At 48.2% G+C, this 14,146-nt stretch overlaps 4 protein-coding genes across 4 annotated transcripts; 1 reads left to right on the forward strand and 3 right to left on the reverse strand.

Annotated features, from left to right (window-relative positions):
* Positions 1 to 371: 371 nt before the first annotated feature.
* Positions 372 to 2,151, reverse strand: N7529_010255 (carotenoid oxygenase family protein; the record flags this gene model as incomplete). Its single annotated transcript, XM_057245782.1, has 2 exons — positions 372 to 1,973; positions 2,026 to 2,151. Coding segments are annotated over 2 exons (1,728 nt in total), but the record flags the coding sequence as incomplete, so codon positions are not given.
* A 2,677-nt stretch (positions 2,152 to 4,828) lies between these two features.
* On the reverse strand, positions 4,829 to 7,133 carry N7529_010256 (Zn(II)2Cys6 transcription factor; the record flags this gene model as incomplete). The annotated part of the gene is made up of 3 exons (XM_057245783.1): positions 4,829 to 6,055; positions 6,133 to 6,618; positions 6,681 to 7,133. 3 exons carry the CDS (start codon positions 7,131 to 7,133, stop codon positions 4,829 to 4,831), a joined length of 2,166 nt encoding a protein of 721 aa, XP_057094046.1.
* Positions 7,134 to 10,035: 2,902 nt separating this feature from the next.
* N7529_010257 (putative integral membrane protein) lies at positions 10,036 to 11,409 on the forward strand (the record flags this gene model as incomplete). Its single annotated transcript, XM_057245784.1, has 5 exons — positions 10,036 to 10,228; positions 10,279 to 10,346; positions 10,418 to 10,791; positions 10,851 to 10,918; positions 10,976 to 11,409. The coding sequence occupies 5 exons, from the start codon at positions 10,036 to 10,038 to the stop codon at positions 11,407 to 11,409; spliced, it is 1,137 nt and encodes a 378-aa protein (XP_057094047.1).
* Positions 11,410 to 12,176: 767 nt separating this feature from the next.
* On the reverse strand, positions 12,177 to 14,124 carry N7529_010258 (uncharacterized protein; the record flags this gene model as incomplete). The annotated part of the gene is made up of 5 exons (XM_057245785.1): positions 12,177 to 13,439; positions 13,493 to 13,595; positions 13,655 to 13,699; positions 13,751 to 13,919; positions 14,016 to 14,124. 5 exons carry the CDS (start codon positions 14,122 to 14,124, stop codon positions 12,177 to 12,179), a joined length of 1,689 nt encoding a protein of 562 aa, XP_057094048.1.
* Positions 14,125 to 14,146: the final 22 nt, after the last annotated feature.

Raw genomic sequence — 14,146 nt, forward strand, 5'->3', positions numbered from 1 at the left:
GAATGCTGAAGGGGTGGAGTAACTCTGCTGTTTGTATGGGGTGGATGGTGTTTCTTTCCGGCGTCCCTGGCTGAGAGTAAAGATAGAATCCAGAGCTTTATGTTTAGTGCATTGAATCTCTGACCTTAGTGCTAGCTTGCCTTTGTTTTATCTCTACGTGACTTCATCGAGCGTGCAAGTTGATCGTACGTCGTGGCCCAAAATATATTGAAGTTGTTCCAGCAATATTAGGACAAGCTTAGCTACCGAGGCATGATATAGATTTTCATAGAGATTCATTGTTATTCTCGAATTAAACACGATAAGTAAAAAGGGGAGATACCAATCTGAGTAAGTAAATACTTACGACATGCAAGAATGTTTCAACAATGCTAATAGTCACCAGTCGGCATTCCACCAACAGCCGGAACATGCTGACCATGAAACCCGAAGCCAACCGCCCCGTCAACATTTACCCGACCTAGTTCCGACAAGTCTCGCGAATCAAGACAGAGCAGATAACTCTTTCCACGCATTCCGTCGAGAACCACGCTGAGGAGCACGCCGTCGTCCTCACTGGTACCCTCGGGGTTGGCGACAAAGATAGGCTCACCAGGCGATTGGCCATGACAAGCCCAGAGATGAACCTGCTGGGTATCGCAGTCGAGCTTCATGATGCCATCTGTCAGAGTCGCCTCACCGCGGAATGTCACAGCATAGACATATCGGTGTTTCTGGGTGACTCTTTTCGAGGCCATAGTCGGTAGCTCCGGGGACAATGATTTGCATACGGACCATTCGAGGATTGCTCTCTTTATTTCAGTGGTTGGGAGATTGGGCACGGCAGGAAGACGGAATCGGGTAATAGATGTACGGAAGGAGTCGTTCCTTTCCTTCTGGAATTCTTTCGCTGTTGCCAGTGACGATTTCAGGTTCTCGTAGTAAAGAGATTGTATAGCGCCCGAATCGTCGGCTCTCACAATATCTGCCACAATGTCCATCTGTGACGAATCATCTTTCGAGGGCTCGAGCCATGCATTTATGGTGTGGAAGCAGAAGAACGCAGGGCTTTCATATGCTGCGATCAGTCCGTTGACGCCTTTGCGATCAATGACATACCAAACGGCCGGCTGGCTTGGATCTGTTGGTATAATCGCATCCATGAAGCTTCCGCCAAAGCCCAGGGGATTGATGTGTGCATTCCACACACAGAGAATTACATGGTCCTCGGTGATGAGGAGGGAATGGAGATAGGCCGGGGTTGCAGGAAAAGTCGCCAGAATTGTTGTCTGTCCAGTCGAGGCCGAGACCCTGAAGACACGATACGTACAAGTTGGTCCGAGGGTGAGGTTGAAGTTAAACATATCACCCGTGACAGGATCAGAGCGAGCGTGAGATGCAGAAAGCTGGCCCGAGAGGTCAGGATGGAGATCAGTCTGCGAGGCGAGGCCGAGGGGCTCCAGGGTTTCAGGGTCAAGCTTCTTGAAGGCATTGTAGTCGGTCTTTGCATAGAGCGTTTGAATTTCTTGAGAGTTGCTCCAGCGGGAAGTTGGCACCCCATCGGGCTTATTGTCAAGGCCCGGGAAATTGACCGAAAGAGTAACGCCAATATTCTGACTGGACGCAGTAGGCTGAGGAACGAATTCGCTTTGGACTTTGCCCAAGACGCTCTTGCAAGGATCGCGCTTTTGTCCAAAGCTGACCCTTTCCAGAGATCCTGTTTTCCTTGCATGTTCGATCAAATCGTCGGTCGAAAAGCGGGAGTTGTAAAACACGCGAGGCGATGTATGGGGTCCATTTGGGGCAAATATCTGGAAGCGATGGGTTTGAGTGAACCCATCGAACCAGTGAGATAGTCGCAGTGTTTCCCCATTCTCGGTTTCCACTTGGCTTTTTCCTGGACCTGTACGATACAAGATTCCAGCGGCATAAGCAGGGATTTGACCCGTCACTGGGAGTTCAACGGTTTCGCGCTGCTCGTATTCGGGGTCGAACTATGCTGGGATTAGAATATAGTGCAGGTACCGCTAGGTATGGCCTACTTACGCCTTTATCGGTGGGCCAATTGTTGTAATGATCTTCTGTCGATTTCATAGCACTAGTTATGGATGAAGTTGAATGTGCGACAATAGAAGGCATATTGTGTTTGGACTTGTGATAGATCCGATGCTTGCTGGAAGGTCACTGAGAAATGGACAAACTGCGATGGGTTCAATTCCTTTTTATATGATTGATTCCACATATGACTACTCTAATCAAAAGAAGCAATTCACCAAAACCCTTCTATTCTACCGGTTCCTTGCAAACAACAATGCCGAAGTGGGGGAAACGCGACGGGTTGGGTTCCGACCCCGTAGGCCCCAGCTCTCTTCCTTTTCCACCGCACCAATAGCAACCGCGGAATTACCGAATTCGATCCATCGTCGTCAATGAACCGCTGCCAAGTGTCTAAACAGACTTCAGAGAAGCGAGAGATCTCGGCTTGTGTACTCTATTTCAGTTTCAGCCGACTCACGTTTGTGGCTTTGCTCTTGGCGGGATTCACCCATCTACGTCAGACCTTGAATTGATGTTCAGCCCATTTCCCGACTTTAGGCAGATCAGTTTTCATTGCAGAATTCACGACATCCGAGCTTGTCATTAGTTCGGGCGATCTATCAAACCGACGCCCACTGCCTAGGATGGAGCGAGTACGAAAACCAGAAGTCCGCCCAAAGACTTGGAAGTGTAACACATGTTCGTCAACCTTCCACAGATTAGATCATCTCAGGCGTCATACACTTACTCGTAAGTTTCATGTGGTTCTCGGAATGCAGGGTAATGACTTGCTATAGATGACACCGTAAAGGACTACGTCTGTTCATTTTGCCACTCTGCATTCAGTCGAGGGTGCGTAAGATTCTATCAATGCTACACATCTACTGCCATCCGTTTCTAACATAACTATCAAGGGACGTGTTGCGGCGGCATTGGAAATCATGCAGGGCTCGTGTAGATGGTGGCTATGCTATACCCGAGCCGGAACGTGGCGGGAAGCACAAACGTGCCTGTGATAGCTGCGCAAGTCTTAGGAAAGCCTGCAATGGGGAAGTCCCGTGCTATGAATGTGTTCAGCGTGAAAAAGAATGCACCTACCAGCGCCTTGAAGACGAACCGCCGACATCCCAAGGTTCATTTGAGAAACAGCACGCCGAAAATTCGGGAACGGCCGACAGTATCAATTGTTCTGAGCCCTGGGATCTTGGACCTGCGACGCTGTATCCCTACTCCATGGAGATATATGCTCGTCGCCATAAAATCGCACTTGGCTCATCTGAAAGACCAATTCACTAAACTTGTTCCTTTACTGGGGTATTGGTCCAAATTCTGCTGATCTGACCATTTTGTGATACATTGAATTGGTGTCATATGGCCTTCTTTGTATGCTATGCATTTTGCTGGCATTAATGAACAGGTCACAGGCATTTGAAACATCCCCTGGAACGGCTATTGCAAACTTTTCAGATACTGATATACCTCAACAAACCCCCAAAGCCATTAACCGGACAGTTGACGAGAACATACCGAGAGACTCTTCCACGTGCCTATGGAAAGTGAACTCGAAGCAACGCTGAAAGCCTTGGAATATCTTCTGAAGCACAAACTAGTGTCGCGGTCACAGCGACTGGCCCGCTAATCCTTATTGTGAAGGCCCAGTTTTCTATGCACCATATCTTTCGGATAGAGCGGCACATGGATCTTCAAAGACCAGGAATGGTTCGAAGTTCCAAGAGAATGAACGTTCATCCGACTGTCGGTATATATTCTTGGCCACAGAAGCGGTAACTTATATCCCTCGTCATGTTGTCAATGCGACATCTTCAACATCGGTTGTTCACGGCTGCCAACTTCCGAACTGCAAAGGGTGCTTCCGCCTTGTACACATAGTCAAAGAGTTACTGTGTTCCTGGGAAGACAGCAATACATCTACGGCTCAATTATACCTTGATCTATTGATCAGCAATGCTGCACACAGCTTGACAGACCAGATCAAGGCAGAACCAAAGCAATCACAGGAGAGCAACGGTTAAAAGACAACTCTGAGATGCGGCAAACTTTTGCTCGCAAGTTTAAGCAATGACTACCAACAGCAAATTCATGGCGGCCTCCAAGCCTCCTGGGTCCCTAGCATAAGAAGCAGCAGAACAGATCTTCAAATCGAGGATGAAACGAACAATTCTGAGATACGAATCACCCACAAAGGTCTTCGAACAATCAATTGCATGGGTCCTTCAAAGTCCTCCTGGGTCCAATCCGATTACTCACCGAAGTCCCATGCGAAGACCTGATAAGCGCGAACTCCGACCGCAATCGACATTTGAGCCATGTGGGTATATAGTGTATGTCTCATGTCTCATCGCGTGAAGGCATCTTTGAAGACATACCCGGCCCCCAAAGTAAAGCTGGCTATCATGCTTACACAAATATGTCCAAGGCGGGTATCAACATGATCACTGAAAGGAGGCTCGCATGGCGTCGAAGAACAGACGCGTTGCTATTCATACTGTTGATCACGGCTATTAGAGTGGGGCGCCGGAGTGTCGGTGGGCTGAGGGGTATTCGATTGGGTTTGTGGCCTATTGCTGTTGGGTCGCTGGAGGAAAGGTCATTTCAGGGAGGGGCTTGAAACTCTTTTAAGAGGGCGTTTCTCTTACGCGCTGGGGTTAGTTAGTATCTAGGTATATTACATGGAACTTCTTCGGCATTGTTAGTGTTCAATCATTTTTGTACGAGTGGAGTGTATATAAGAACAGTGCATGTCCAAGTTGGGGTTTCCTTCGCTGTATGCCCTGGAACACATCAACCATCCTTACCGTGGCAAGAAAGGGGAATGCTCATAGTCGTAGACACTGTTCATGAAGGTCTCGTAGCTCAACCAAGCATTATCATCAGAGCTTCCTTGTAAATTGGAGCTGGTGAGATCCATTGCATCCCACACATTGGTCCATGGCACTGGTGCAAAGGAAGTTGGTACTTCTGCAATATGGCTGTTGCGCGGTTGGTTAATGGCTTCTTCCAACTCGAGTGAGAACCCTGCAAATGGTTGTTCTTGATGTTGATGCAGATCCAGACCCGAAGACATGCCGCTGAAGGCATACTGAGGTTGCTGGGATAACTTTTGTTGAGATGCATCCGAGTCAATAAGCTCGTTCTTCCGCACAATTGCTTGTGACATGAGCCTCTCCATGGGCTTCCAGAGCATTTCCTCCTGCGAGTCTGCGACGACGATCCGAGATCGCTGGTAGGCAGTGTCTACGACACCCCAATACTTTAACACGATGGACAGGTCTTTGCACACGCACAGCTCGGCAATTGCAACAGCCAATACATGCCATGGGACCCACATGGATCCGTACCACCGCCAAGCTTCGGCCCCGGGGTGGTCGTATGCCACTTGTGACCACTCGAGGTTCTCGGCTGCAATCTTGAGAAGAGCGTCGCCATGGACTTTCGGGGGTGTAAAGTTCCTGTTGCGCTGCATTGGGCGAATACTTGCTAGTTGGAGCCAACTGCCAATGGCACGGGCGGCCTTCTGGGCGTACCACTGGAAATCCGATAGATCGGGTCTGCATCCGCTTAGAAGATCGGAGGCCTTGTCCTGGAAGTCCTTAACGATCTGTTTTCGCTGGCCAATGATCTTCACTGTGGGTTCCATCAAGTCCGCAAACGCGAGGGAGCGAGTCACAGAGGCGGACGCTGCGATCACCAATGTGTGTGTCATATCTGTGAATGTTCCTTTGGGGTGCTGCCGGGGCAGTTCCGGCATTTCAAACCAAATGTCTTCATCGTTGATGTTTGACGGTGGGTGGTAGTCGAGCCATGCTGCCTGCATCATGGGTTCGGATGCTCTGTCGAGAGAGGCCGCTACATCAAGTAGCCCAATGCCTAGCCAGGCACGTCTACGCATCTCATGTTCGAACGGGCGTACTTTGAAAGGTGGGGTGGGCGTATGTAGTGACAATGCCTGGCCCACTCGAAGGGCCATGGCCAACATAGTCCATACTCTTCTGCTTTGGCCTTGGGATCGCGCAGCGAGCTAGCATGTATTTAGATATAATCCAAATTCATAGAAGAGAGAAACAAGCAAGGGATAAAAAGCCTAGCTGTACTTACCAAGGAGATAATATAGGCCTGTAAAACAGTGATATCATTAGTCGTCACAAAGTCAGCCTTGGCAAGCGCAGCTTCACTCTCCTTTTGGAATTCCACGACAAGGGACTTTTTATCCGTATTGAACAATGATTGGCATTCTGTGTTGTCAAGAGTACACACAGCGGCAAGATAAACAGCCGACGCAAGGGTATTTGGCGCCTGGTGGCCTTGTTCATAGTTGAGATACGGCTGGCCTTCTTTAATAAACGCTTCCAATGAAGGTCGATGCAGTATTTTGAAGAGAGGATCGACGTTATGGAAAAAAGCGTCACATAACTTGTGTTGAGTGTGGGGTTGAAGAGCCACCCCTTTTGTTGCTGGTAGATTCGATACACTCTCCGGTATTTCTGAGCTCACAATTGATGTTCCAAAAACAGCGGTTGAATCCCTAGACTCATTGTTTTCAATTTCTAAACGGCAGTCAAGAACGCTGCGCAAATCTTGAGTCTAGTCGTTGATGATGGATTAAATCATATTTAGGCGCGAGAGGATTGGCTCGATCAACTTACCTGCTGTATAATATCCTCCCAAAATGAGACTGGCATATAGGCGTTTCCGGACCCAGTGACATGTTTGTCCTCTTGCCAATCATGATCCTGGTTTGGTTGGGTAGAACAGAGCTCGCTTGCTGTTGAAACTGGAGCTGCCGATGAAACTGATGTTGGCATCTGCTCCTCAGAACCAGTACGTTCACTGGCTACTCTTTTGAGGAGCTTCTCAAGTTTCGCTACCCGCTCGGATAGTTCTTTGTCCGAGCTTATGATCCGCTCGGTGGGTTTTCGCGTGCGGCCTCGAGGTAGACGGGCCCGCTCCACAGGAACACATACGAGGCCAAGTCGCTGACAGCTAGAACAAGGACTGAGCTTATCGCATTTCACCTTGCGCTGGCGACATGCCTCACAGGTGAGCCGAACTCGCGGGGCCGACGACCGGGTTGCCCCAGTCTGGGCTACTGAATCCATAAATTAATTAAAGTGGATCAATTTGGAATTGGTCGAAACCCCAAGATGCGTGATCATTGAGGCGTGTTGTGTTGTTGTTCGCTGACCCCGCCATCCTTGACCCATATTAATTCGGTCCAATCAAAACGTCGTTTTGAATTGTATACAATATTGTAGTGCGATTTTTTTTAGCGAATAGAAGAGAGAAGAGACTGGATTTAATTGATTTGTCTACAATATAGAAATATATTTAAGTTATCTAGACCGTCGCCATGAAATCCCAAAGTTCCCAGGCTTAACTATTATGACAATCAGATTCATCCCAAATGTCATCGAAATCGTGTCAAATATAATCCGAGTCTAGACCGATCAGACATTCTGATTGGAACTAAACCTAGTATTTCCTCCACGAGGTTTACGAGAAATTGCAGCTCAGACTGCGAATAGGGCTGAAACAACCAATTAATTGGGCTTAGGGGAAGAGACCAGTTAATGATCACCGGAATTATCGCCATTGTATTGTGCACTGATGATGTAATATGTACCCCTGACTACTTCGCATAGACATTTGTGTATATTGTCCACAAGTATTAGCTGAACACATAATTATGGAGACTGAATTTTAGATCAAAGCTCATCTCAACCATTCATCATGGGTTGGATCGAGGGTTGGGTTTACATCTTCCCAGGTTGCATACCCATTGTTGTCCATGCAACGAGCCATTGTCAATTTTACGACACAATTTGCTGCCCGTTTCGATCACTATATTTAGGAGGAAATTCATGAATTACTAACAAACATCTACAACGCAGTAAAATACGAGATGGAGACTGACATCAGCCATGAAGTAGCGAACTACCAATTGAGGTACAACGTAGATAGATATATAGATTGAAGGCAACACAGCACTGCACTCAGTATGCAAGTTCTGGATGACGATCATTTCTCGCAGAAAGACACTTGAAACTGAGTTGGAAGACCATCGACATCCGCGTGGTTGCATAGAGCTCCATTGTAATTATGATTGACATCAATTGTACCAACGACATTTCACTTTCGCTTAGAGAGGTTCACTCTTAATGGCCATTCACAGCAGGCATTGCGCGGTAAATTTCTCCGCGACGGCAGAAGGATCAGCGCCCCCCTTGCTTATTCGTATCAAATCCGAATCGATAAGGGCAATGAACTGAAGGGAACCGCAGGCATAATTGGGGTACCCATGTTTCGAAGATCATCGCTCGAAACGAACCCGCTCTGGGAATCGTTCGTCCACAGCTCAGCAAGCGGGTCCGCAGCCCTGAGTGGGATACCCACGTCGTGGGATTAGTGAGCAGGGTATCAGGGATTGTAGTCATGACGATGGGGCACTGATATGCTTCAATAACTAGTCAATGCTTTCATTGCCAGTGTTTTTTTGCCATCGATTGAGTGAATCCTTGAGTCACCGTGCGCGCGGTGATTACTCGGACTAGGGGTTTGGAGGGATTTGGGGCACCGCCTATGAATTCTCATGATTGGGATCAGCGTCCGATCTTCGGGTTTTGCTTTCTTTCGGGGAGATAACGCCCTCGGGATGATTATTCTGTTGTTACCAGGGCGATGAAGAAGAAAAAAAAAAGGGCAACACTGGAAATCCGAGCCTGCCTCGTATGCATAATTGTGCATGAGTCATGTAAGTTTAGTTGCAGGGATTCGGGCAGCAGGAACAATAGGATTCTTCTTCATTTGACAATTAATTCTTCGACTGGAATCTCGATCGGGTTTATTTTTGACACTATTGATTTCATTATCAGCTACTGACAGCTCGACCAAACCATGGATCGGGGACAATGACAATTGACAAGCGAAGGGGAAAAAAGTGGATTATGTAGACTAGTGTGCTTTGGACTTCCCACTTTAGCCGGCATTCATGCAAGCCTCGTCTTTGCGTCTTTAATGATCCTTCGATAATTTTGACAAGAGTTTGAATTTGTCTCGATCTGCAGACAATAATTTGAGTCTTGCCCTATTGCGAAGATATGTACAATCTTGTGCTATGTGAGATAAAACGTTAGGGTTATTCCAATCCCTCCAACCCCCAAGTAAGCAAGAAAAGGAGGACTTCCTATTGTAGTTTAACCACGTGGCCAGTTCCATGGATCAAGCCCATTTATAAACGAATTAAAGTTGAGTTTTGGAGCCCAATTCTCAATTCAAAACATGGCTAGCCCGTGTGACAATCATTGAGATGTCTGTCTATAAGGGCTCAAGCATGATATCCCGTGCCACACTTTTGTGGGCCTCCAGGGCTTGACTTCCAAGATTATACCGGAGTATTGGAGTAATATGCTAATTCCTTCTGATAATAGGAACAGATAAGATACATTCCTACAGATTAATATCACATTATATAGCCACTGATCATCAGCCGTGGACTATGTCCGTGATGTCTGTGTCATGACAGACATGATAGGATTTCTGGATGTTGCTTGCAGGTGGGTATGAGATGGGGCCCGCTAACGTTTTCAAGGCCTGGTCAACCACCCTGACGGGACGAATATTTCCTGTAAACTAGATAGTTCCATTCTTGCCCGATAACTTAACCTAGTCAGCCCCTCTGGTGGCTGAAAAGCGATCAAATTGGCCTAATGCAAATAATCTAGTCTATTACTTGGCATTTATCCCCTCTCTTTTCTTTTGTCTCTGCATTGGTTTGTCCCCTCTTGTCTCTCCTTTGTATTAAGAAGCGGGCAACGCCCACGAGCACCGTATCCTCGGGAGCTTTAAACTGAAGCATTGACAAAGTGGTCCTGGTTCCGGTTCATCCTTATTACACACAAGGAGAACACTGCGGTTGCTTTCTCTCGACGCATTAAATTCCCAATCGATTATTTTTATACAGAATCCGGCTATCACTCGTTTATATAGGCCTTTCATGACACGATGACTACACTATCAACACCCCGCGGCCGCCAGGCCCTCGCCGCTAGCATTGTTTTTACGGTTCTGGCAACGGTCATTACCACAGTTCGTATCTATACACGTGCATTTCTAGTCAAACAGATGGGAGCCGATGACTATGTTATCCTGGTGTCTCTTGCCTTCTCATGGGTTTTCTTCGGCCTAATGGTTGGCGGTTAGTCTCAGTCCAACTCTTCACACATGCAATATCTAACAGCCATCAAGAGGCCTACCATGGCATGGGCGAGCACTACGCTCTTATTCCCGCTGCGATATATAAGACTCAAATGATCGTACGTTATTCCCAAGAAGAGTGTATAGACATGGCCTACGCAACACCTCACTAACATGAAATGACATACAGTGCTTCTGGGCATCTGTTCCCATTTACCAAACAAGCCTCATCAGCACAAAGATGTCAATCCTTCTCCAATATAAACGAGTTTTCTCCACGCCACGCATGCGCCTAGCCTGTTGGATCTTAATTGGTTTCCTCGGTGTCTACGGAACATGGACCATTGTCAGCGCCTGGGCCAACTGTGTGCCCTTGGCCAAGTTCTGGGATCCAACTATCCCAGGCTTCTGTCTGGACAAGAAAGCCTTGTGGTTCTCCAACTCGGCTATTCACATCATTACCGATATTCTCATCTTGGTATATCCCATGCCTGTACTCAAGTCGCTGCAACTGCCTAGGAAGCAGAAATTCGCTCTTATGGCTGTTTTTGCGCTCGGTGGATTGTGAGTTTGCATACGATCCATCTTCTTCACACGGTGTATATGATGCTAATAGTCTACAGCGTTTTAATCACCAGTGTTCTTCGTCTCAAATCTCTTCTGGTCATCTCCAACTCTACTGATCCAACTTGTGAGTACCAGCAACACAATCAGAGCCATTACGCACACATCTAACAGATCAATCTAGACGACAACGTCGGTGCCGCAGCCTGGTCCGCCGTCGAATGCAATGTGGCAATCATCTGTGCTTGTCTCCCAGGAACGCGCGCGTTCCTCTCCCGACTGCTCCCCCACATCTTCTCAACCCGCAGCAATGGCTACCGCAGCAAAACCACGCGACCAACACGCACCGGTCGCAGTGCTCTCACCGGCAATGGAAACACCCAGGTGCTTGCCTCTGTTGTCGGCGGCCGTGACAAGGGCTACGACCACGACCACGACCTCGAGGCTCTGTCTCCGTCGGGTTCTTCTGTCACTAGCTACACGAAGGAATCGAAGGAGGCTTTCGCTGGCATTAAGGTGACTACCAATGTTACGCAAGAGAGAACTTTGCACCCGAAGATTACTATTAACGATGATACGGAGAGTACGAAGGAGTTGGTGAAGAAGCACAGCTTCTAAATCACCATGACTCGAGTTGGTTGCAGATTCATTCTTTATACATATTTCTTTTCCTTTTTCCTCTGGTGGTTTTTGTCTGTTGTCTCGCATACCCATGTTTTTCTCTGGGCGGTCTTGTCTTACATTGTTTTTGCTTTTTATTATTTTATGCGGCGATGTTCTTATACCCATCTTTACAGGCAGGGCTATGCTTCTAGCATGACCGCTGGTTTTTGTTATTTTATAATATTAAGTTACGCTTTACGCAAATGATCAAGGCGCAATTTCAATCTTTGTGTAGTTCGCGGAAACCGATAAGAAATCGAATTGAAGAGGGATTGCGTGAAATTATATCTCACAAAAGAGACAAGAAATTACAAGAATTAGATCGAAACTCATCTTCGAAAACAACATACAAAGTCGTCAGGCGCAAGCTCTAGGGTATATTATGAATGGATTGTAAGCATGTAGAAATATGCCAAAGCAAACAAAAGTGAGCTAATCTTTCAACATGCATGAGACCCGCCCATCGTACAATCGGAACCTGCCCGCAATTCATCGAGAATCAGGACTCGTTACAAAGGGAGGACCGTAGGAATAAGAAAATAGGCAGGTCTTCGATCTAAGCAAAGAGTCTCAAACAAGATGAACATCAGTATATGCATTTTGCATGCATAGTTGTTCTTTTTCAACGCGCACATGTCATCACACATGCAAATAACGGACCCTGATGTTGCCCGTTGAATAAAGCCTCAATTCAGTATAAATAAATAGAGAAATGATGTCTTTCACTCCCAGACGTTGGAGAAGAGGTCATCAGATCCCCCAAACCCACCAGCAGGCTTGCTGTTGTTGGTAGAAGGATTTGGGTTGGAGACGGGAGCAGCGCTAGCCCAGCCACCAAAATCCTCATCGGCCGCTACAGTGGGAGCGGATTTGGGGGCCGCACTTGGGGCACCCCAACCATGACCCATATCGTGTGGGGTTAATGTGTCAGGGACCTTCATCATGGACGCAGTTGAAGGTGCAGCAGCAGCAGGAGAGGGTGCGCGATCAGGCGTACTCCACGCATTGCCACCCCATGGGTCGAGGCTTCCAGACATAATGCTGGCTGCGGCAGCGTTTGCGGCGCTGGTAGCTGGCGCTTTGGGAGGGGCGAGAGGTTGCATCGGGGGTGCGGAAATATTGAATGCAGAATTCATTTCTTGCTGTGGAGATGTTGCAGCAGACTTTGGGGGAGAGACCGTTGCTTGGGGCGCGGAAGAGGTCGAAGAAAGCCCAAACAGATCATTCGAAAGGGATGACGATGGAGGGTTAGGCTTAACAGTTGGGGATGTGAAGCCACCAAATCCGAAATCTTGTCCATTTGAGGACACAGAAGTAGTGCGAGACTGGGGCTTCGGGGTATGGGAGGAAAAGCTTTCAAAAAGGTCACCCCGAGCAGATCCGGAGGGTGATGTGACCTTCGGAGCCGCAGGAGTTGACTTAGCACCACCGAAAGATGCAAGGTTGGAAAATGCAGAGGGTTTTTCCACTGGCTTAGCAGGTGGAGGAGAAGTGGTGGTGGGGAAGCTCAGTCCACTAAAGGCGTCCGTCAGGCCACCCATATGAGAAGCGGAGGGAGCCGGAGGAGAGGCCATGTCGCCGAAAGAGTTGCCTCGCTGATGTTGCACCGGTGGTGCCGGTTGCGGCTTCGCATACAGCGACAGAATTGATTGCTTAAGATCCGGCCGAGACATTCCGGATGGCGCTGCCGGAGTGGATGCTGTGCTAGTTGGGCGAGTGCCAGCAGCGGGCTGAGTGCTACCGAAGAAGTCAAGGCCGAGTAGGGAATCATTGGGCTTGTGAGTCTTGACAGGCGCGGGTTGGGCTTGTCTGGATGGCGCACGCAGAGTAGGATCAGTTGTGCTGGGGCGGGCCGGAGGAGAGATATCATCACCAAACAGGTCAATTGGAGGCTGTTGACGGTGTACCGGGGGCTGACTGGGAGCGGGGAGTCGTTGCGAAGCAGAGCGTTCAATCTTCGCTTTTTCCTGCACAACCGCAAGAGGCTAGTAAGTCAGTGACTGCTGCCCGCTTCATAATTCATCATGCGACCACTTACAACGTCGTCATCGCCGTCATCTAGGGTGGAGGGATCTGGGATTTCATCCTGCAATACCCATCGCTTGCTCTCATACTTGGTCCGGATGAAGTTCTCAATTTTCCTGTTGGTGTGACCTGTCAGTAAACTGTCGACCAACGAGAGGATGCTGGGTGCACTCACGCCTCCGAAGGAACATGGCCAGGTGCCAATTTCGCCTCCCAATACCTACATCTTGTAAGTACAGTCCTGATAACCGGTCAATCGGTCGTGACAAACTTGTTTCCTCTTGAATTGCCCCATTTGACCACGCTCTGAAGTTGTTCATCGGTCCAAGCATCGAGATCCACGGACTTGACTCGGCTGATATGCGTGCCCATACCCCTGTGAATGCCCGAGCAGCGAATGCAAACAAAAACACCCAGATTCCAAGAGGCCCATCGCGGATCTATGACAAAGGCGATTCAGTATATTAATGCCAAGATGTAGGCATCGCAATGAAGCCAGAGTGTACGCAACTTCAAGGAGGGGATCGGGGACTTACGCTTGTTCCGTTTACAGTCGGCACATATCTTGTTGTGCTCAAGTCTCAACAAACCCTTGATGGTTTGCGAGTTTTGGGCGGCTTGCCCGGGGGTCGGACGTCGAGACATAATACTATGCAGCGACTCAAAG

This window comes from Penicillium soppii (genome assembly GCF_028829465.1).
Source record: "Penicillium soppii strain IBT 18220 chromosome Unknown utg000007l, whole genome shotgun sequence".
NCBI classification, from domain to species: domain Eukaryota; kingdom Fungi; phylum Ascomycota; class Eurotiomycetes; order Eurotiales; family Aspergillaceae; genus Penicillium; species Penicillium soppii.